The sequence below is a fragment of the Netta rufina genome (assembly GCF_964035555.1).
Source record: "Netta rufina genome assembly, chromosome: 23".
Taxonomy (NCBI): domain Eukaryota; kingdom Metazoa; phylum Chordata; class Aves; order Anseriformes; family Anatidae; genus Netta; species Netta rufina.
The window spans coordinates 7,017,190-7,040,756 of record NC_140147.1 but is presented as its reverse complement, the minus strand read 5'-3'; the positions used below and the strand labels follow the sequence as shown (position 1 = coordinate 7,040,756).

Below are 23,567 nucleotides of genomic sequence, written 5' to 3'. Positions count from 1 at the left end.
CCTCAAAAGAAGCAAAGAAAAAGAAAAGCCAAAATCAGATCATTTACTTATGTTGGTATGGACCGGTGGTTAAAAAAATAAAAAAAAATTAAAAAAATTGGTCCAAATGTACACAGTATGTAGTTGGTAATCAAATGTTAGACTTACCCCACATACTGCTGCCGTGGATGTTAAACAGGTAAGATCGTGTCTGTTTTTCAAATATTTCTTCCTTTTTCAGGGCTGAACTAAAATGGAATATTTTGTGTGTGCAACTCAGTGCTAGAAAAACAGACGTGCAAAGCAAGAGAGCAAAGGGAAATTTGGGGAAAAATGGTCAAAAGTGACCCACCCACCTTTCTGATGACAAAAAATAATAGTGCTATTAAGTAATAAGTGCTAAATGTGCTAAAAGAAGTAATATTTCTATTGTAATCTCTAGTGAATGCATTATGAATGCATGCAGTTGATATTATAATACTTTAATTTAATCCCAAATGTCAGAAAATTATAAAAATCTTTTAAAAAGGGATTGTGAACTTGTGTTACTGCAGACATCCACTGAGTTGCTCAAGGTTTGGGATGACTTCTCATATTGGACAGCAATTGCAAACCAGAGCCAGTGACATGGACAGCACACAGTTGAAAAGGGATCCAGGAAGACTCAGTGTTGCTAAAAGAATAGAGGAAAAAGGGTGGCTATGTGTTTAGGCTAAAGATTTTTCTTAATTGAAATTGCCAGAGGGATGGCAGTTAAAATTCTGCAGCCTTAACAAGTGTACACATTCCTGACTCTGCTCACAATGGCATTGCCATGGACTTAAATTGCTTTGGCGGTGTTTGCTTCAAGAAGTCATCTTGTTTGTTGGTTAGTTGTAAGTGGGGAGGGGTTCGTGTTTCCATTCTGGCTTAAAAATTAGTCTGAGTATCAGTCTGGGAATTGGATTCTATTGTACAGCAACTGTTATTTTGACAGCATGAGGAAAATTTTGTTTCCACTTCAGTTCTGACTCTAAAAGTACAACTGTGCTTTACAGCTGTTCGATCTGTGGCAGAACCAGAGTCTTCCAGCACCAAGAGTAATTTGGGTAGAAGTATTTTTATTTTTTTTTTGATCAACATAACCTCCAAACTGACAATGGAATGGGAAGATTGAGGTGGGAGCAAAGATGCACCTTACTAGACATGTCATTCATTCTAGTGCACCAAAACAGCTCAGTGAAACTGAAGTTGCTGAAGATGAAATTTGGATCACTGAGGTGGACCATATCTTTTTGATTTCCTTTTCCCTCCTTTCTTTTCCCTTTCTTGTTTTTAAAAGCAGTGAACTGCCTTCTCCTGCATGAAAAATTTTCAAAATGCGATTCTTCACTTGAGAGGGGACACACAAAAAAAAAAGAGAAGTTTGTCAGGAAATGTCAGGGAAGTATGCGTGTTGAGGTTCTGGCAGAACTTTCAGCAGGCTTTTTTAAGGTTTATACAGGAGAGGATAAATAGGGGCCCCATATAAGGCTCGAGGTTAGAGTTTGGTCTTGCAGGGCTCAGTTGGGAGGATAGTGCATCGTGACAGAGCTCTCCTGTTGTGCCCTGACATCATCCATAAGTTGTTGTTTCTAGGTGCTGTTCCTGCATTAAATGTTTTACAACATGTGTCAGGAGAATGAGAAAATGTTTTCCAAGTCCGTGAAAGACTATGTTTAAAACCGTTCCCTCACACTTAAATTTGTAATGTAAATTGCAAGGATTAGTGATGGGCAGGAAATGGTTTTTGCATCCCACCAAAGTTTCAAGATTTTGTAAATACTATCACTTAGCGGTTAGACATTTGGGAGATTTGCTCGTAAAAGCCTGCAGATGATGAGGCCAGTCCAAGGCTAGCTAGTTAAGACAGGGATGTGAAAATCAAATTGCTGTCTTGCTGACTTATTCTGCATGCTGGCACTAGCTATCCCATTCTAGAGGCATTTAAAAAGGGAGTGTGAAACTCTCTACAGATACTTATTGATATTTTAATGAAATTAGCTATTGACTTAAAGCAAAACTCATTCAAATATTGTTTTGAGTGCAACAAAGAAAGCAGGCTTCTGGCAGAGGATAGAAGATCTCCCTTCAGAGGAAGATAAGGCACGCTAAGTAGCCTTGTGGCACAATGGAAGATGGAAGTTAAGTCCTGGGACAGAAACAGGCAGAGCAGTACTTTGAGTTGGGGTCCTGACTGTGAAGAGGTGTTACAGGAACAGTTGTTCCATTCTGGACTTGATAATTTCAGTAAAATTAACGTGTACTTGCAAAGCCCCACTTTTGGCCAGCTGATTTCTCTCTCTGCCTCCCACTCTAAGACATGAGGAGATGAAAGACTGAGAGAAGACTCCTGCCAGCTTTACTTCCTAACTTTTTTCTTACTCATTTCCCCTTGCTGCTGCCTTGAATCCTTTTGTACCTCTGCCTACTGTTTCCCACTTCCCATCAGGAATTCACCAGCATTTTATTAATTCAGTTAAATAAATAAATAAATAGCGTCTTGAACACGTTTTGGCATCTCATGCTGAAATTGCATGTTCCTGTTTTTTTATTGATACTTCCGCAGGGAGAAACACTGGAGTAACTTAGTGAGGCCTTTCTGCTAGCAACTTCTGTATGTGGCAGCAGTCTTTCTTTGACCATTGTACTCAACTTAGTGGTTTGTAATGCTTGTAGCTGTTTTGGTGCATTATTTGCACCACATGCCTTCCCAGACCCTGTTTGCAGAAGAGAGATGCTAAAAATTGCTGCATCCTAAGTGCCCTGCAGGAACTGGGATGAACGGAGTGCAGCTTCGGTACAGAAACAGGATAGTTGGCATCTAAAAGTGTTCCAGGGGTTTGGAAGGCTGCAAAACTTTCTGTTAGAGGGAGGAGATAGGGGAACACCTTGCTCAAAGAGCTACAGGTTAAAAAAAACTAACCCTTTCATCCCACCCAGAATTTCAAAATAGTATTTGTAGCTTGCATGCAAGAAACCAAACTTGTGCTCAAGGCAGTACTTCCGGGTGTATAATACACTCTGTGGGAACTGGATTCAACTATATTGTTTTTATTCAGAAATGAAAATCAGAGCTCTTAAGTTATTACTGATATGAACAGGAAAAATATTTAAGTTCCTATCTTTATACATTACTTAAAGAAAGAGCAAGGAACAGTAGCCTTTGGCAGCTGTACCAAATTATGCAGAATAAGATTTAAAAAAAAAAAAAAATTATGGCTCTTTTATCTAATTTCTATATAATAGTCCTTATCAGACTTAAGTAGCTGTATATATCCTCTCCTGTTATTTATTTAAGGAACATGGCAATTTGCTAATACATTCAGTTGCAGAACTTCTTTTCTAATTTAGAAAAAGATTGTTTTGAGATGAAGAATCCATGGTTACAGTGGTTAGCTCTGGAGTTCAATGCAAGGCTTTCTGTATTTAGATACTAACGCGAACTCTATAGTAACCAGTTGTGATCTGCTAATGGAAGTCTGTGTATGTGGATTCTGTCAAGGACAGCTCTTTTTAGTTGTGTCTCCGAACATTTCTGTCTTTGCAGGTGAAAAAAGCCAAGATGCAGGAATCTAGAGAACAAAGCTTGAGGTACGCAATTTTGAATTTAATTTTAGCATGGAACAATTACTAGTGCTTCTATATGATTATAAACTTCCAATTTAGAAGCTTGCATATTACTGTATTTGTTGCAGAGGGCAAATATAACTCAGTTTTGTATTGGCTATAATTTTGAGATTAAGTTCCCAATTAAAAAAAAATAATGCTGATTGGTGTTAAGCTTTTATAAAGCTAACTACAGAGAGTTTTAATTGCATCATCAGGCATCGTGTTGTTCACAGAATCTGATGAGGCTGTTGTGCACTGCACATGCATTTCTTCTGACAGACTCAATAAATCTATGCTGCGTTTCTCAGCAAAACCATGTGGATGACTGTTTTAAGAAATTAAAAGCTCTTAATCTGATAGCATCTTTTGTTTAAAGCTGTTGTATTGCACTATTTTTGCATAGTAGAAGTTTTCTCATGTTCAGGAGTTAATCACAATTATTATATGTAGAGAGAATGGCTATACTTGGTTTTATTCTGTTCCTGTGAGTAACAGCAACAACTGAAGAAAGATTTCTTTGTGGATCCTTTGACATTCCAATGTGAGTGAGGAGAGTGTGTGCGATGCATGTAGGAGTGGGTGTAGTATATGGAAGCCCGGAATTATACTAGTAGCTATATACTTATTAAAAAAAGAATATTGAAGGAAAAAGTTTGACAGGAAACAGTGAGCAAACAGTGTGTGAAATTCATTGTGTGCCTAAAAGTTAGAAACTTGAGCTAATTGCTGCAAGCTCCATTTCCAGCCAGTGTCAGGTGAGATGAGCCTAGCCTAGGAGTGCCTCTTTCTCTACAACAGCGTGATTTTCAGCTATGTCAGTACTTTGAATTTATTTGTTTTAACTCAATTCTGCAAGTGGGGAAGGGAAGGACTGTAAGTGGGAATAGTCTGTCCTGGGAGCATTAGGCATCCAGCTGAATAAGAGAGTTTAACCCTTTGAATATACCATGCTCTGTTTGTAAGGCTGGTCTGTGGGAACCTCTCTGTGGTATAAGGCAGTTGTAGTACAAGTGACAATTTCTCTGTGAGCTGGGGAGAACTGAAAAGTTGTTTCTGATGAAAGCACTTGGGATGAATGTGTCCCACGAGCACAGGTATGTGAGTAGTGGAGTAGCAATGAGAAAAAGAGGAAACATGGGCAAGTATGGTATAACCAGAAATTTTATTTTATCTGCTATTACATTTTCCGTAGGAAGTGATCTAAAGAAGTAGCTCTATAGCTCTCAATCTGTTTACAAACTGCATGCAATTTAGCAGCCACTGACTTGACTATCTGTGCCACAGAATCACAGGATTGTTTTCCCCAATAATAATAGTAGACACGTGCCCCAAGTCTTCACAAAAGTGTTATTTTCTTGCAAAACTCAAAATATGTTATTGAAGTCTGTTCAGCTACTAATGTTAAAAAAAATAAAAATCAAGGATTCTCATTTATAAAGTTTTTTTGGGGAAAAAGCCAGATAATGCATTTTGATCAAGCTTCATTCCTTCTCTCCAGCTGAAGGAAAGAATTCTTACATGTGTGAGAAATCAAACACTCACTACTCAGCTCTTTCCATACCCTCATGCTCTACCAGGAGAGCTGTACTCCCTGCCTGGCACTGCCTCCCAGCCTTAGGGGGTTATCTCAAACCCATCCGTCACAAGGAGCAGGGCAGCAAGGGGCTGTCACAGCCAGGAGGTGGCATTCCTGGGTTGGATGGAGCTCCATGGGCATTACTGGTTAATTGCTTTCTCCTCAGCTTCTTCCTCCCCTGTGCCTACAGGAGCTAAGCCGATGCTGCAGGGAGTGGTGTGTTGTGGCCCTGTTGTCTCAGACACCCACTTGCAAGGGAGGTTGCCTTGTGGCTGGGTTTGGCCCTGAAGGCCAGTGTTTAAGCATCCTTGAGATGGGTGTCAGTTTTATACTTTAGAAATGTTTGCCCAATTACTAGATTATATTGAATTTTTAATGCGATATTTTAGTTACACGTAAGTGTTGGTGTTGTATGTAGAGTATGAAGAACATTTAATTTCTTAATGAAATTACTTTTTTAGTTTTTTCATTTTATTGTTAATTTTATTATTTTTAGTTCTGCAACACAGCTTTTCACGAAGTTTTGAGACATCTGTTTTATTCAGATGTTTTCAGATTGCAGTTTTACAGGGTGAGGGAGACAACATAATAGGCTATTGCTCCTGAGAGGAGGAGTTCCTGCTTGTAGCTCACCCCCTGCACCAAGTTTTAGTCTATTGTCCAAGCAAAAACAACTCCATGATTTTTTGTGCTGGTTTAGCAAATTAAACTCTCATGGAAGAGCCTGGTGGGTGCCTGAACTGCAGGGATTAGGTGGCCAGGAGGAAAGTTCATACTTAGCACTGCGGGCAGCAGCACCAAGTTGCTAGGTCTGGTGAGCTGTCAGTGAAGATATAGCCTCGTATCCAGAGACCAGTTGGTGAGTTAACATGCTGAAGGTGATGACAGTTTAATGTCTAATCAGAGTTGCAGATCTGTCTCTTAGGATGTCTGTGTGAAATACCAAAGCGTGCAGAGCTAGTTTCTGTTAAGAATCAGTTTCTCTCAGTTTGGAAGGCTGAAACCCAGGGTTAAGATGCCCAAGGATGTTAATGCAAAGGTTCATAATGCTAATGATTAGCCTTTATTTGTCCTAGCAGTCATGTGAGCAACACAGAAGTCAGCGATCAGAAACCTGAATCTTCAAACCTTGGTTCAAACCTTTCCATGTCAAGTGAGAGTAAGTATCTCAGAGTTTTTCTGTTCTTGGTGTCTTTCCTCATTTCTTTCAGTGGTCTTACTATTTTGCTTCATCAAGTACTAGCTTTGTCTCCTCCTTGTAATCTTTTGCCTATCCTCACTATCAGTTGTAAGGTGAAGGTTTCCTGTGGTGCTAACAAAGCACTAATGCCTCTCTTTGTGTGGCCGATAGTGTGCAGATACCATTTGCTATCTACCTCTGTATTACTGTCCCCAAACTTGCTGCTGGTTACTGTTATGTCTTACCTGCCTCGTGTATTGTTTTTCTTCAGAGAAGGGTTGTGTTGATCAATAATAATGCCCATTATAAAAGATATTAGTTTTATAAGTCATTATCTCTACACAGCTGTTTTTTTTGTTTTTTTTTTTTTCCTAATAATACACTATACACTTAGTCTTAGACTCTGAACTTTATCTAATGTCTGCAGAAATTCCTTAAAGTAAGTGGAGGGGAAACTGAGGCAGAAAATTAAAAAGATTGCATAGTAAGGGAGAGGTGGAATCTATCCTCCCCTTTAGAAAAAGAGGGCTGGGGCTGTTATGGAAGTAAATTTCTGTGCAGAATACTTCTGACTGCCTGTAGTTACCTGAAACTGTAAATCAGTTCAACTTAGTTGAAAATATGTAATGTATAACTTCTCATTGCTAACTGATTGCATGTTTGCTGTTTTAATCAATGTGCTGTTGCAGTTCTGGGAGTTATCAGAAGTTTTAGCCTGCAAAATCTGCTGTCTATCTGGAAAAGGCATTTAGAAATTCTAGAAGTTGTATGGATCCATAAGCAGCACAGCTGTGTTTGCTAAGAATTTGGGTATGGTGTTTATAGAACTGAACTGATAAACCCATGCACTCTACAGACTTACAGCCAAAAATTATGTTTAGCTTGGAGATGACTGCACCATAGTCCTCTGTGGAGGTGTTGTGCAAGAGAGGGGCTGTATGGTGCTAGAAACTGTGCAAGGGGTCCTGCACATCCTCACTTCCCTAGTTTGATGGACAACTGAGTATTTATCGGGTGTGCTCATCTGAATTCAATATTTTTAATGGCACCCTTTTCCACCCCAGTGTTATCATTGAGAACTGTCTCATAAGAGGTATTCTAGAACCATAGACAATGTTAAAAACCAGAAGCGTTCCATTACATGCAATTGTCAAATTTCTTTTGAGGTCATCCGTTTTCGGACTCTGAGCTTTGTGCACTGTGCTCAGCCCATGGTCTGTGGGATTGAGTTTGTTAAGCTGGCAACAGCTCTTCCAAAGAAAGAGAGGTTGTTGGAGCCATGCTGTGGGTACAGGCAGTACGCAGGAAAGCATGTTCTCTGCTCTTACTTCTTTGGTAGGAGTCATACCGAGTTCATGTGAGAAAATGAGCCTGCGAACCCCTGTGTAAGCAGAAAATGAGCTGTACTATGCCAGGCCTGGGCACTGCCCAGGCTTGGGGAGGGAGAAGAGAGACGCTTAGCAAAACCGCCACCTGCTCAGGTGTCTGCTCCAGGGTACAGAAATGAAACATTAACCTTAGTGCACATGAAGGCCATTTGGTATGTGCAAGCATGGGGGCTGCAGTTGAAATCGAGGTTTTGTAATGATAATTGCAAAAGCTGATGGCACCAGGTGGTAAAGAGGAAGCACACTTACAAAGGGAGAAGTGGTACTGACAAGCATTTACCTGCTCTGAATCAGCAAGAACATTTTTGTTGTGTTTTAATGCTCCATTTTTTTTTTTTCAGAATTCACTTTAAAACAGATATCCAAGGAACTAAAAAACTTTTGTTAAATACTGTGTGTTGGTTAAAATGGACTGCATATGGTGATACTTAATTGACATTAATTGTTGGGTTTTGAAATCTCCTGTGTAATTATATAAACTATTTTTTTCCAGTTATGACATGCACAGATTATATCCCAAGGTCATCAAATGATTATACCTCACAAATGTATTCTACAAAGTAAGTTGAACAATTGTTATAAAATGTTGTAACTCCTTTCTGAAGTAATATTTTGCATCTTTATGCACTTCCGTTATGCTTTACTTGCGCTTTCATATCTGCTAGGCAACAGACTGCTGTGGACACTGAAGCTAGTAGAAGTCACCCTTTGGCTTCAGTGGCCGCTGTCTTACCTTCACAAGGATGAAGGAGCATCTTCAAGTAATTAGCAACACAATAGTCTTGTTGAATACTGCCTGTAGTATTTGAGGAATAGGCAGACATAAATGAATATAAGGGAAGTATGAGATTTTGCTGGTTGTTTACCACATTTGGGGATGTTAATAGTTTTTCCCCATAGCACAGAATAGTAGGTCTAAATCCCCCATGCTTACTTTTGTATAGTCTTTCTTCCATTAGTTCTGATACATAGTGCTATACAATATTAGCTTTAGAAATCGATGCTGGGAGGCAGGATGATTGAAACTAACTGCTTATGCCTATTGGAAAAGGGAGTTCTTTCTTCCCCTCTCCCCTTGCCTTCCCAGTCCAGAAGAAAGAAGTAGTGTTCTGTTGCTGTGAAGGAGAGAGCTTCCTCTGGTTTCACTGGAAGAAACAAGCAAACCAAGAGCCTGTCAGATTAGGAAACACGAGTGGGTGTTACACTGAGAGTGTGTGTCAGTGTGAATTGTTTCTTCTTTCTGAAGCAATTTAATAAGGTGTTTTCTGGCTTGGAGGTTGAAAGCTGCATAAGGTAAATAATGTGTTTTTTTTTGTTGTTGTTTTGTTTTCCTTCTTTTTAATAAGGCCATATGCACATATCCTTTCTGTACCTGTATCGGAAACAATGAGCCCTTACCCTGGTCAGACTCAGTACCAAGCACTACAGCAATCTCAGCCCTACACGATCTACCCCCAGACCACCCAAACCTACGGACTACCTCCTTTCGGTAAGAAGTAAATTTTCAAAGACTTTTAGTGCCTGTAGTTACTGTTTTGTGTCTCATTAAAAAGCAAATGTTAAGTTTAACTAGATGTATTAGAGAGAAGAGCATATAGAAGAGCACATGCCTGGCTTAAATTGTGGATTTAAGTGAAATGTGAGAAAGAGGTTTTGTGGCAATAGCTCTGATTTAGTGGGAGATACCTCTAGACGGGACTTAACATTATAAAATCCTATTTTCCCAAAGTTGTTTTCCTGGCCAGTAATTTGAAAGTCTATCCATGAAGCTTGCCAGATGTTTCATAGTTTGGGGTCATCATTTTTTCCAGTTATAGCTGCATTTGTGCAGTTTCCCGGTCAGTGAAAACATGCAAAGCCTCGTACTAGATCATCTCTGCTTGAAGATATTTTTCCCTTCCTTTTTGCTGGCCAGGAATAAGACTTTTTTTGTTATCTCATGTTTCACCAAATGCAGATTTCATGCTAAAATGTCTCTTGAGTTTTCTCAAAAAATAAGTTTGCTTAAGTTGCTCTGATACTTGCGCCCTCCCTCTATCAGCCATTGCAGTTTTTGCAAATGATTGGAGGAGGATAAGTGTCCTGTTGTAACTGAGCATCTAAAGCATGATGGAGAGGTTTTGAGCTATTCACCAAGTGCTTTCCTTATAGAGCATGGAGAGAAAGACACACCTCCTGGGGTCTTGGTCTGTTTTAGAATATAATTGCTGTTTTTCTCTGTGAAGTATAAAGGGTGTTGGGGATGAGTAGTGCAGACAGAAACATCTACTTCTGAGAGATGTGAGTTAGTGAAAGGAGCTATCTGGTCTTTTCTCGTGCTCTATATGTTGAAGTGACAGATGATGGAGAAAAAAATGGTTAAGAAATTATGAAATTATGTGACTGATTATTACAAATTAACATTTAAACTTCTCTTTTCATTTTTGATCTCGCTCTGCTTGGTTTCATATATGAAAATGTGTGATGTTGCCAGCTCTCAAAAATGTGTGGTGGCGGAGGCTGTTTTGCCCCTCAGTGCCTAGCTCTAATGAGAGGGGAGAGCATCACCCTTCCACGCAGGTAACACAGGAGAAAACATGTTGTCAGTGAGCTGTGCAGCTGTGAGATAGCAATGAAACGTTTGTTTTGGGGGGTTGTGGTCATATTGCATAGCTATTTTAACAGAGCCTCTTGCCAATTTTTTTTCAGTGCTAAAATCTTAGGAATTCTGGGTGTAAAACGATGGTTTTTATAGCTGAAGAACTAATTGTATAAAAACAAAGCAACATGTATGGCTTGCTAGCCACTGACAGAACCAGTACTTATATATATATATATATATATATTTCAAAACAACAGATATGTCATGGTATTTTTAAAAGATGGTGTGGAAAAGCAGATGCAACTGTGCTCATTCTTATTAGATATGCTAAACTACCATGTGATTTGGCACAAATTGTTATCTTTATGAAAATGGTCAACATGTAAAACTTACGTATGCACTTCTTCCCCTCCAGCCCCTTTTCTTCTCGCTCTCCCCCCATATAGCTGGAATTATTGGAAAGGAGTTTTTGTTTGTCATTGAGGTATCCTTAGGAATATAATGATAATTCTGTAGTAGCTGGCTCATTAGGGTTTAATCAGTGTTTCCCAAATCACATTAGCACTGTATTAATGCTGAGATATGTTGTTGTAACTGCTTGAAAGACATGAAGTAGGAGCTTTGAGGGTGTGAGAGCTGTTTTAAAGAGAGACTTGAGGCTCTTCGGGAGAAGAGGGGCATTTGGGTGGCTGTTGATGTTTGCTGCTTCTGCACTTCTAGCGCAGTCCCTTCAGTAAGGTTCAAATATGTCCGTTGTGATTTCTGACCTCTCCAGTCATTCCTTCAGGAGAGCTTGTCCCTGGAAAGATGAATGAGCATGGAGAGTTTTGATGCTGATGTCACAGAATTGTAGAGTGGTTTGGGTTGGGAGGGACCTTTGAAGATCATCTAGTCTGTCTTCTATCATGTCCAGACCCAAGTCTTCAGTTGCCACTGTAGTTTGTCTGCTGTCTTTCTAAACACTGTACTCGTCCTTTTTTTTTGTGAATTAGTGTTGGGTGTTCTCAAACAGTCCGTTACTGACAGACAGTGCCTGACTCTGTGGTATGGTCATTGGAATGTACTCTTCTTCCCAGGGTGCCTTCCCGTTGCTTTCATGATCTTCTGGTGCATCTGGTGGTGTCGTTTCCTTCACTTGTTTGGTGTTTATTCGCAGTTTGTTGTGGACAGTGCACTGAGGCTGCTTCTCTGTATTTTTCTGTGCTGTGTTTCCTTTTTTTATTATTTTTTTTTTGGTTTGGTTTGGTTTTGTAGGCCAAGATGTTTTTAAAAGATATTTTAGACCTGTCTATGAAATTTTCATGGTGGGGTGGTAGATTTTTTTGGTAGGGTTTTTTTTTTTTTTTTTTTTTTTTTTTTGTGGTGTTTTGTTGGTGGCAGTGGTGGTTTTTTATCTTTTTTTTTTTTTTTTTTTTTTTTAATTCAAAGTCTGTGGAATTTGCCAGTAATTAGTTAATTAACTGTTAACTTCTGTTGCATTCAAAGTATCTTCTGAAGATCTAGGCAAGAGATCAGCATTTTCTATTAACTTCATAGCAACTTTTGTCCATTAAATATTTTTTGAAATGTGATCAATTACTGAAATGCATTGGTAAAGTTTTCATGGACTACTATTAAATACCCAATTTTTTTATTCTGAATTTAAGTGTTAGGGAAATATTAAAATCATACATTTCCAGTATGATTTCCATTACTGGAGTAGTACGTATGTGATCATACTGAGAAGATGGACAGGTCCGGTGGAGCGTTGAGGATTAAATATGCATGATGCAATGGAAAGTCTAGAAATTGTCTGCTCATAGTATCTCCATTGAGCAGGTGAGAACTTGGCCAGGTAGGTCAAGTGTTTTACCAGCACATCAAAGGGCCTTCTCCAAAGGTTTGTGTGTCTTATTACTGTGCATTTGCTTCTATGTCAAAAAGAAGACATCATGGATTTCTTAACTGGAGCAAGGCAGGTGTATTTTATGCATGAAGTTGAAGCAGCTGACAAAAGCAAACACAGTCCTGAGATCACTCAGTTCAGGGTGCTGCCTTTGGAGAAAAGATGGCCTTCTGTGTGTGTGTGTATACACGTGTATATATATATGTGTGAATACACTCACACACATGTATGTGTACATATATATGCCTGTTAGTCACTTGTCCTTGTGCTGGAATAATTTTTTTTGTGATTAGTGCTCTGTTGTTTAGTGCTCTGCTGACTGTTGCACACAAAACATGTTTGTGGTCTGGAGAGATTTATTTAACAAAAAAAAAAACAGACTAAAATGAGAGTAATGACATACAAGCTGTATGTGCGTGGCTTTAAGGTTGTGTTAGAAATATTGTAGATGTGATGGTTTACATTTACTCCAGAAAAACATACATGTGGTAGACTATACTGTGTGGGGTCTTTCTGTGTATGTACATGTGTCCTATGACATTCTTCTGCCTCAGCTGCAGTGCTGCCATCAGATGTGCAGGAGTCTTACATCCATCTTATCCTGCTTTCTTGGTCATCTTGGAGGCTGCACTAGTTTCTAAATGCAGGACAACAGGGAAGGATGTGCATTGCCAGTGCAAGAGTGTGCCTTTCTGAACAGAATGTAGAGTGTCACGTAGAAAGGTACATTGAGTGATGACAAAGAGGTGGTCGTGGAAAGCTGGGTATGAAAGATGTCTTCACACACACACTGAGTTAGCTCCTGCACTTGCATCCAACCAACCCTGTGAAAACCTCTGAACATGTCTGTTTGATCTGGCTTTAAACCCAGTGTATGATGATTATCCTACAGCATTCAGAGGTGGTTTGTGTTTCACCATCACAGTGGTTAGGTACCTTGGTGTATTCTGTGAATGTCTGATATCAATGCCCTTTGCTACTTGTCCACTTATCTCGCACTGTGAGGAGCTCTGGTTACTGTCCTCTCTAAAAATTACTTACTTAATTGAAGACTGTAGCGTTCCCTTTCCAGACTAAACAAAAACAATGCCTTCTACTCTCCTTAAAGGATTTGTTTCCCATACGTTTTGTCCTGGAATTTCTGCAATATGTTTGCAATTGTCCTTAAATCAGTTTTTCCCTTTTGTTTGCTGATTATCAAGGTTCTCAAGGTTTGAAACCATAACAAAAACAAGAACCAAACCCTGAGTGGCTATACAGATAGACAGATGGGTGAGTTAATTTGACTCATAGGTGACTGACTGATTTATCTACATACCCAATCTCAAAGAACCACTGCAGAATTTGATTCTGACAAAGCTGCAATGAGGAGTGAGCTCTTGGAGATACTCCTTGTCTGGCTCTAGGATCTCCTGTGACCTTCTGCCTAAGAGACTCAGAGCTTGTAGCCCATGGCTCATCCTGCTGGAGCAGCTGAAAGGCTGCAATTGTTTTTTGTAGCCATGATGCTGGTGCTTTCCTCCCTGAATTGGAAGGGGTTTAAGACAGAGGTTGATCTTTCTGCTGGCCCTGAGCTTTGTGCCTAGCTCCAGATGCCCTTTGTCCCTCTGCTTTGCACGCTCCTGCTTGTTTTTAAGTGCATCTTCTGAGCTAATACCTGCTTTTTTACTGCAGGCCAAGGAGAAATGCATTTAACTGGCTGTAGGTTAACCCCAGGCAGGTTAGACTTTTGCCATGGGGACTGCAGCAGCTTTAACTACTAGATGTATTTCATACTCTGGGTTGATAATTTTGAGTCATTAATCCCATAAAAATGTGACCTCAGCATCCTTTTATCCCGTCAGTCTGGTACTGAAAGAATGAACGCACTTTTCTTCTATACAAACTTAAAAGCGCAGTATCTTATTCCTAGTGAAAATTTTTCTACTTCCTTGAAACAAATCTTGGTCCAGGAGGGTGGAAAAGTTGGAGCGTCTTGAGTATTTGACAGTCATCTTTCAGACCCCAGCTGGATTCCTGGGGCTTACAATTGCAAGAAACAGAAATGATGAAATTTGAATTCAGAAACAAAAAACAAACAAGCAAAACAACAACAACAACAACAACAACAAGCGCCTGACAAGTCCTGAAGAGCCAGGCCCCAGATGAGTTACTGCAGTCAGATGCTGTTGTCACTAGTACAGCAGACTAGGCCGTAACACAGTGCCTGAGCTAAAACCACACTTCCTGTGTGTGCCTTGTACATACAAATTAAAAATCACATTGCTGTAGGTGTGCTTTTGCCATTATTGTTACAAATACTTTCTAGAATGGCAGAAAAGTTAGAGGAAACTTTCAGATTCCCCCCCCCCCCCCTTTTTTTTCTTTTACTGACTTTTAGCTTGTTTTTAAGTTGTTTTTGACCCAAAATCCAGTGAAGCAGTAGAAGTGTTGACCTTGACATTAACTGATACCAACCCCAGCCTTGCTATGTAATAGCTGAGGTCATTTACAGTGCTGTGAAACTCAGCCCAAAACATCAGAGGTATTAGCAGTTCCTTTATACCTACGTGGCAGTGAGTCTTACTGTTACACTAATGGGTTTTTAATTGAAAGCTTTGGAAATTGGTCTTGTTGGTGGTTTTAATTTTCTCTTTCAGCAAGTTTTGTCAGCAGCTCTAACCCATGTGCTGCCTGACAATCAGGGCTTCCTAATGCAGAAATTAAACATTTTCCATGTGTGATTTGTTCCTTGCTTTTGTGACAAGCAAAAAATCTTAATCTGAGGTAGCAGCATGCTGTTTGGTCCCAGCATATTTGTTTATAACTGGTCCAATTTATCTGATTCAGGTGCACTGTGGCCAGGTATGAAACCTGAAAGTGGTTTAATTCAGACTCCATCTACAAGTCAGCACAGTGTTCTTACCTGCACTACAGGGTTAACCACAAGCCAGCCCAGCCCAGCACATTATTCTTATTCCATTGAAGGTAACTTGGCATGGTTTTTATCTGCATCTCTCTCCACCTAATTGAGTATAGATACCACAAATAGAGAGGCTTGCACGTTTGTTCTTGGTTTGTGCATGCTTCTTTATGCTTTGTCTCTTTTCTATTTGAGCGTGTGTATGTATTTGGCTTTGTATTTGCTACGTACCTCTGTATGCACCTGGCTGGCTTCTTGGTGCCATGCTGATGGACTTAACAGGGTGAAGAGCAAATGGGATGGGGAAAGGAGACTAAATGTTGTGTTCTTGCATGCCTTTACTGGGAATGTTCATGCAGCTTGTTGTTGTTGGTCTTTAGCTTGAAGTCAGTAAATGTACTGACTCAGGCTGGATTTTTTTTATTTCCTTCTGGCAGTAGAAGGCTCCTATATTATATGTATATGCTCCCCCCCTCCCTCCACACACGCACAGCAGGATATTGTCTTGCTTGTGTGAGGCCTCCAGCTTGGAAAGTGGATTTGTGATTACAGAACTAGTCTACAGGTATTCCCACCGCTAAAGTGTCCCATCTAAGAAAGCTGTGTGCTGACTTTCATCAGCTTCCATAGCAATCAGCTTATGGCAAATATGTGCAAATAGTTACCCTTTTTTTAGACTGAATTTTTGCCATTTACATTTGGGTGATGAATTATGAAAATTTGTCTCTATAGGTTGTAGGAACCATTTCAGGAATGCTTAATCTATTTCATGTGTGATATTTTCATGGAATAACTCAGGGACTTCAGGAATCTTTAGTCCATCCTCCTGCTCAAAGAATGGTTGGCACTGAATTCAGACCAGGCTGCTCAGGGCTTTATCCATTTGGGTTTCACAAACCTCCAAGGATCGGGATTTCACCACCTCCAGTGACAGAATGTCATCATGATTTTATTTTATTTTTTTTTTGTCAAGTCAGAACATCCTCTCCTTCATGATCTGACCATTTGACCATTTATCTCTTTCTCTGTCTGTGCACCTGCAAAAAGAACCTGGCGCTGTCTTCTTGATTACTTCCTTGTAGATATTGCAGGCTGATGTTAGGTGCCCCAAAGCCATCTCTTCTCCAGCCTGAAGAAGCCCACTGCCCTTATGTAGCTGCATAGCTCCAACATGCCCCTCGCAGGGCACATGCTCCAGCTTCTGACCATTTGGGTAGTTCTATGACAGACCTGTTCAAGTTTAGCAGCATTTTTCATGTGCTTGAGGACCAGAACTGAATGCCATATCCAGATGTGTTCTAACGAGTGCCAAGTAAAGGAGAATAATTAGATAATAGATTTCCTTAGCATGTCTTTCAGTGATAGGAAAGACATTTTATGTCACGGTACGTGCTCAGCCTTGCTTCATTGTGACGGTAAATGGCACAGTATAGTGTTTATTCTCAATTTACTTCTCATATTAATAGTTTGTGATTAGAAGTATACCACTGGAAATCTACCATTCTTTAAATATAACTCTTCTCCAGGTACTTCAACTGGCAGAATAAATGGTAATGTTTTATAGCACTAGCCCTAACTGCAAAGGGGAATTTGTCAGAAATAGTTCTGCATAATATGACCTCAGGCAGTTTTGTCAGCTGGTGTGCTACAGCAAGCAGGTAAATCCCTGGGAATAAATGAGGTAAAAGAAATCACTTGTCAGTCCTCACTTCGCAGGAAGATTTTAAAATACTTGACCTGTACATCTGTAAGAATGTGGCCTAGGAGTCTCATGTTGTGAGAAGAGTTTCCCTTCGGACTGCACTTTGAAAGTGTGAAAAAATAAGTCTCTGTTTGGACTGGTGGTGCAGGGGAGGTAGTGGAGAACAGGAGCTGGAAGGATGGACAAAGACCATTGATCTCTTGAAGATCTATCTTTTTATATTTTTTTTTCAAACAAAACAGAGTGCTAAACAGTTGTATGGTGCTGCTGGCCCAATGGACGTGTTTACAGTGCATGATCAATACAATTTAGTCTGAAGACTAATGGTGGACTGAACTAAAATGATATTTAAACCCTGGTAATAGGTCAGATGGCGCTTAGTGACTGAGAATTTTGCTTTTTGTACTCATGCAAGCTGTAGCTGTGATGGCAAGTAGCAGAGGCTCTGTGAAGTGCTGACAGTGACATGGGAGGGATGGCTGCTTCTTGCCTCACCTCTTTCTTCCATGTGAGCAATGCAGCCAAGCGAAATGTAAAATGCATTAATTACCATTTCCCTTCCCAGCACATGAAGCTGCTTGAAAGAGGATCTTTGAAAACAACTGAAGCAAGACAGAATGGGATGAATGAGGCAGGGGAGTTAGGGATGAAAGGTCTGAAGACGAGCTCTGAAAGTGGGGGAGAAAACGAGAAATCAGAAGAGAAAGAGACATGGCAGCTTCAAGGCAAAGACTGCTGTTTACAGGACCATTAAAACTGAGATCAGGAAATGATCATGAAAAATCCCTTCTGGCACATCCATGCAAAACATTTTTGTGTGTTTTTGGCCCATTTAGAGGCAAAGGTGCTGACCCCCTGTGCAGAAAGAATTGCTTGATCTATGTAGTAGAAGCCATTTATAAAGATCTGATGTGTTACATTTTACAGATACAGGATAATTAAAAAAGTAATCTTGGAATGAGACTGGAGTTAAGGTAAACAGTGAAGTTGGGGATTGGGTGGTCTGTGTTTTTAACCAGAGTCCCAGCTCTTGGAAGTTTTTTGCTATGTTTATTTTTAAACTTCTGTGATCTGTCTCAGTGGAGAAGCAGCCTCTTCAGTGCACTGCAGAGGTGAATCTCTTTCTGTTTGCTCTCCATGATAATTTTGAGCGATGTGGTAGAACAACTTTGGTAGTTCATTTCTTCCAGCTTCCCATGAGCTTCATTCTGTGTTAGCAAGGAGCTTTTCTGGAGATCCATGCTTTGCAGTGCCCTGCCAGGTGGCATTTTCTTACTATAAACAGCAGCTTTGATTGTTTCTGTAATATGTATAGTTAAAAGGATTTTTATTTGGAAACTATCCCTTGCTCTTCAGCAATTGCATTTGAGGAGTATCTGACAAGTCCCTGATGCTCACATCTCCTGCTTCTAGTAGCTGCATAGCTACAACATGCACTTGAATATCTTCATTGCCGTTATTACTGTTTAGTGCAGCCTTTTTTCCTTTTTCTAAATGTTCACCCCCAAAACTTCCTTACACCTGTTTTTGAACACTGCTGCTCCTATCTGTGAGGGGATTCCCAGGGGCTAATCACTTGCCTTTATTTTTGCTTCTGTAGAGAGGCCACTTCACTTTCCCACCTCTTGTAAATACTGTGTATCTCTGCACTTCTTTTAAGATGTATTTCTTTTGTTTTTCACCTTTTTTGAGGCATATTTTGGATCGATTCCTCTTTCCAGGAGCTGTTTACCAGGTAGTACCTGTGCTTGCTGTAATACAATATATATTGATTAAGAGTTCGTGGTGGTCTGTTCCCCTTTGCAGCTTCTCTGGGCTAGAAAGACTGAAGTCTTCAGGATGTTGAGTTCTTCAGTCTTGGGGTGAATTCTGCGTGGATGTGATTTACAGAAAGGCTTTTCTCAGAGTGATGGTAAACTAGGTGATATTGTGGATTTCTTCAAGTCTTTTCATAAGTTTCTTAACAATTTTTGGTTTTATTTGCGTGTAAAGAAATTAGGTTTAGCAAAAGAAAATATTTCTTGGTGGCACTTGGTTTAGTACATGCTGGTTTTGTTTGTACTTATTTCTGTATTTGTTTTCACTAATCCTTGAGGTTCCTGAAACTCTGTGGAGTAATGTTTAATGTTATAGCCTTGTCACTGTAAAATCATCAAATCTGCTAAATGACATATAGCAGATGCCATGAGTTGTTCCCGGAAGGTCTAGTTGCCTCTTAAGTACTTTAGAAGAACTGAATGCAGTGATGTGAAGAGTATTAAACATCTTAAAATTCTTACTAACAACTAGATGTCTCTAACAATTTGTCCTACATGTTGACAAATTATTTCAGAAACTCTCATCCAAAAAACTAGTTGTAATCTTACAGGGATATATATGGGGAGATGTATTCACTTCTCCACTAGGAAGCACCCTTATTATATTTTGAAATATTTTTACTCTTTCCTTATTTTTTTTGATCTAATTAAACTAAACATACTAATTCCAATGCAAACAGATAAGCATTTTGTTATTGAACTGATTTTAAACACGCTTCATGTCTGTTGTTTATTCTGATTCATTTTTAATTGCTTATAATTAAACATCAGAATGTGATTTCTGTCTTCTCAAAACTTTTAGTAAAGGTATGTAGCCATTCTGATTAAACTCCAGTTGCTTAGCGGGCACAGAGGGGGAAAAATCTTTTTAAAAGCTCTAGGTAAAATTTCTGAAACACTTGAAAATGATGTTTTTAAAGATCACTGTGTGTCAGTTCTCCTCCCCTGTAAGCCCGGTGGAAATTTAACTGGTTTCAAGATACCCCCCAACACTTTTTTGGCCATTACAAGCAGAGCTCTGCTGGAAGCACAAATGCTTGCACCTAAGCCAGTAAGAACTTATTAACTTATTTTACATCTTAGGTTGGTCTTGTCTCTCGTACTTCTCTTGAAACATATATATTTATATGAAGTAATTCTTAATTTTACAGCATCAACTACCAATGCCAATCCCGTGTCTACATCTTCGACTGTTGTCAATATTTCTACATCAGCCGTAGCCAGCATCTCACAGGTAAAATTTCCTCCTTGCTATATTTATGTGCAGCATCTCATTCACCTTTGTTTAACACATTATTCAAAACTAACAGAAGAAAGCAAAATATTTGCACAACTTTAAGTAGAGCACAATGGTTACTAAAATTATAGGGTTCATTATGTTACTCTAAGTCAGCAAAATTGCTCTTGCTGTGTCTCTGACGATGTTGCTCTTCCCTTTGACCTTCACAGCAAACTTATTTGAGCTGTCCATAGCTCTGCCCTTATCCGCTAATCGTGTGGTGAATCTTAAACAGAGCACTGAGATTTCTTCATGAGAGACACTGGAAAAGAAACAATAGAACTAGTATTAGAACCAAACTACAGGGAGGATTATAGTTGGACATCTTTTGAATACCTTTGATCTCCCTCAGCAAGAAAAGGAATGTATGTTGTACACAATCAAAAAAGTTGAGTGAGATATGTGTTCTGATAGTTAGAATAAAACAAAATCAAAAAGCCCAGAGCCCTTCCAGTATGAGAACAGAGCCCTTCCAGTATGTCCTACTGTGGGGTAATAACTCTTTTCTTCCTGCAGGCAGCAGTTAACTGCCAGTCTGAATATTCAGATATTGCAAAGAAACCCTTCAACATCACAGTTTTGCAGAAGGAGAATACAGGAGCTGTGGGAAATCCAAGGGTTAAAGCAAATTCCTTGTATATTTACACTGCTGCTTTTTAAGGTTCTTTCGTTAGCATAAACTTGCTTAGAATTTTAAGGAGAAAATCTTGACTGGATTGTAATGCAGACTGAATTGCCTGATGCATGTTCACAAATTCAAGAAACTCCCTGAGTGAACTGGAAGTGTGCAGTGTGCCAGAAGAATGTGACATGGCACTTAGAGGGTGGCTATTTTCTCTACTATCAGTAGCAGAAATGAAAATCCTCAAGTATAGCTTGAGTTCAGGAGCCCTCTGATTTCAGTGATCAACTCTGAAATGAGTAAATTGTCTTCAGAAATAGATATCTTTAATCACAGTGTGCAATTTAATTGCTTTCTGAAGACAGGTCATGAATAAAGGCACTTTATCCTTTATCTCTTGTGGCTGGGATTTTATTCTGAGTCAATGCCAGAGCCGTTCTCTATTGCTGTCAGTACATCTGGTATCAAAGTAAAACACAAGACAAAGACACAAATTCCAGAAGATAGTGGACTGATGCCTTGGCATCAACTGGATGCTCCCCTATTACTGTCACATCATTCATATAAATTCATTTTTGAAGAAACTAGAGGCAGAGGAAAATCCCTGTGGTTTCTGGCCTTCTGTGGGCAGAACTTCCCTGCTGTGGAGGCTATTGGGAAGTCATCTCTCTCAATCCTTTCTTGGGGATTTCCTATGTTTGTGGAAGGTAATAGCATAAAGTCAAAGTCAGACTATGCTCTTGCTGACATTTTTCTTTGACAGGCATATTCTAGTATAAAAGTCACCATGATATAGAATGTTTTCTGAAAGGAGTGTCCTGTCATAACTAATCCTTTCCTCTAATAGGAATATCCTACATACACAATCCTTGGCCAAAGTCAGTACCAGACATGTTACCCAAGTTCTGGCTTTGGGGCCATAACACCAGCAGACAGCAGCGCGGAGAGTACTGCATTAGCAACGACTACGTATCCGACTGAAAAAACAAATGCCATGGTGCCTACACGGACGGTGCAGAGACATTCCTCTGGTAATGGTTGCATCTTTAACAGGGTGGCATCTGTAACAGGGTGGCTAATACCTTTGATAAACAACACAGTGTGCAGACATGGAGAAAACTTTATTTCAAAATGTGTAATTGAAGCACATTTGTGTGCTGTGCAATCCTGGACAGGATGCTTGTTTCCATCGTCACACTCTGTCTTACTGATGTGCAGACTATGTGGTGGGCCAGCCAGACTTATGTATTGGAAATCTTATACTACTGTGGTTTGGGAGACACACACCATATACTCTGAATGCTGTAGAGAGAGGGAATTCCGGGGGTGACTGGAAGGGGAGTTGACAGCAGCTTTCTGGGGTATGTTGCCTCTTGTCATGTGTCCGGGCTGGGTGTCCACGTGGGCTCCAGGGCATCTATGTGATATCCAGCCTTGATAGCTCCTAGCTCTTTCCTTCCTGCAGCCAGGTATTCATATTACACAGCTGCCAAACCCAGGTAAGGAGGCCCTTTGGAACTTCTCATGCATTTTTAAGAGCTGTAGTTTGGCCACAACCTCTCAATGAGTTGGTCTCTGATGTGCCCTGGAGCGCATCCTTTACTTTCCTCTCTTCTGTCTGCTTCATCATGTAAACCATTGAAAGCTGCTGTGCTTTGTATGTGAACAGCTCTGCATAGCATTAAGTTACCTGACACTTGTCAGGGCAGATTTTAGCTGTTATTAGAAGAAATGTAGAAAGGGACTTAACTGACTTTTCTAGAGAAGTCACATCTTTGGCTGACCTTCTCCACTAATGCTATATAATGTACCAGCTTGCAGAGGTATTGATTGACTAAGGTTTTTCTCAACAAAATTACAGTTTTCTAAATTTAACAACAATAAAAGCAAAGACTTAGTGCTTCCTCCAGCATCTTACACAAGGTGTTACGAGATTCTGTTTCTGTCGTAGAGCACTTACCAAATGAAATCTGATGTCTGTTGTAGATTCACTTTATTTTTGTTAGTGTGCTGTGTCTGGCTGGGATGAAGCTAACTTTCTTCATAGCGGCCCTTATGGTGCTGTGTTTTGGATTTCTGGCCAAAGTAGTATTGACAGCACACTTCCGGCTGGAAGGGGACACAGCAGGGACAACCGATACAAAGTGGCCAAATACATATACCATATATATGTGGTATATACATGTATACCATATAACGACATGCTCTGCAATAAAAACTGACACAGAGGAAGAAGGCGGCAGGGCATTTTGGCTTCCAAGGCAGCTGTTGCTCAGAGACGGGCTGGGTATCAGCCCATTGTGGGAGGTGGTGGGCCTTTGCAGCACCTGGTTTTGATTTTTTTTTCCTCCTCTCTTGTTACAAGACAAAGACTTGTTTTTGTCTCAACCCACAATTTTTTTCACTTTTGTTCTACCTGTTTTCTCCCCTGGCCCACGGGAGGGAAGAATGAACAAGCAGCTGCGTGGGTACCTATCTGATAACCAGTGTCAGCGCATGACTGCTGTTTAAACCCTCTCCTTTGGTGCTTGCTGGAAGTTTTAAGTTCTGGTTTAGGTGTTTTAAAGAAGAGTGACTACAATTAGGTCTTCATAATGTTTTTTTTTTTTCCTTTCTGCTTGTTATTTTCCATAGATCTTTTTGTCCTGTGAATGATTGTGTCACAGGCTCTTAGAAACAGAACTTGCTATGTCTTAGCTCACCTACTCCCTGCATGCCTTGGGCATAAGTACACAGAGTGTACTGAGTGCACTGTAGGTCCTTGGTTCCTTAGATGTCCAAGGGAATGGAACACTGAACCAATAGTTGGATTCTTTTGCTTTAAATATTGCCTTTTTCTAAGCTTATCTCAGGACCTTTATTTTCTTAATTCCTTGTAACTTCTACAGTGTTTTCTGGGGTCTCAGTCCATCTAGTGCTTTGCTGAGTGGCTGCCCTGTGAACATGGCCTCAGAGCTATTTTTGAGGCTTGTCTCTGATAGCTGGATTTCACCAGAGCATTCTCTCCTGGACGCATATATCCCCAA

General features: G+C 39.9%; 1 protein-coding gene across 7 annotated transcripts in view; it reads left to right on the top strand.

Moving 5' to 3' along the window:
* The window catches only part of EYA3 (EYA transcriptional coactivator and phosphatase 3), a 61,575-nt gene that overhangs the window by 22,826 nt on the left and 15,182 nt on the right, over window positions 1-23,567 (top strand). For 3 of the 7 annotated variants that reach the window (XM_084300749.1, XM_084300746.1, XM_084300747.1), the window contains 7 exons: window positions 3,548-3,591; window positions 6,262-6,344; window positions 8,247-8,313; window positions 9,100-9,242; window positions 15,049-15,186; window positions 19,792-19,874; window positions 21,389-21,572. In XM_084300749.1, the coding sequence (XP_084156875.1) occupies window positions 3,548-3,591; window positions 6,262-6,344; window positions 8,247-8,313; window positions 9,100-9,242; window positions 15,049-15,186; window positions 19,792-19,874; window positions 21,389-21,572 (742 nt within the window). Of the gene's footprint in view, window positions 1-3,547; window positions 3,592-6,261; window positions 6,345-8,246; window positions 8,314-9,099; window positions 9,243-15,048; window positions 15,187-19,791; window positions 19,875-21,388; window positions 21,573-23,567 lie in introns of those variants that run through there. The other 4 variants (XM_084300748.1, XM_084300751.1, XM_084300750.1 and 1 more) reach the window with 4 other exon arrangements.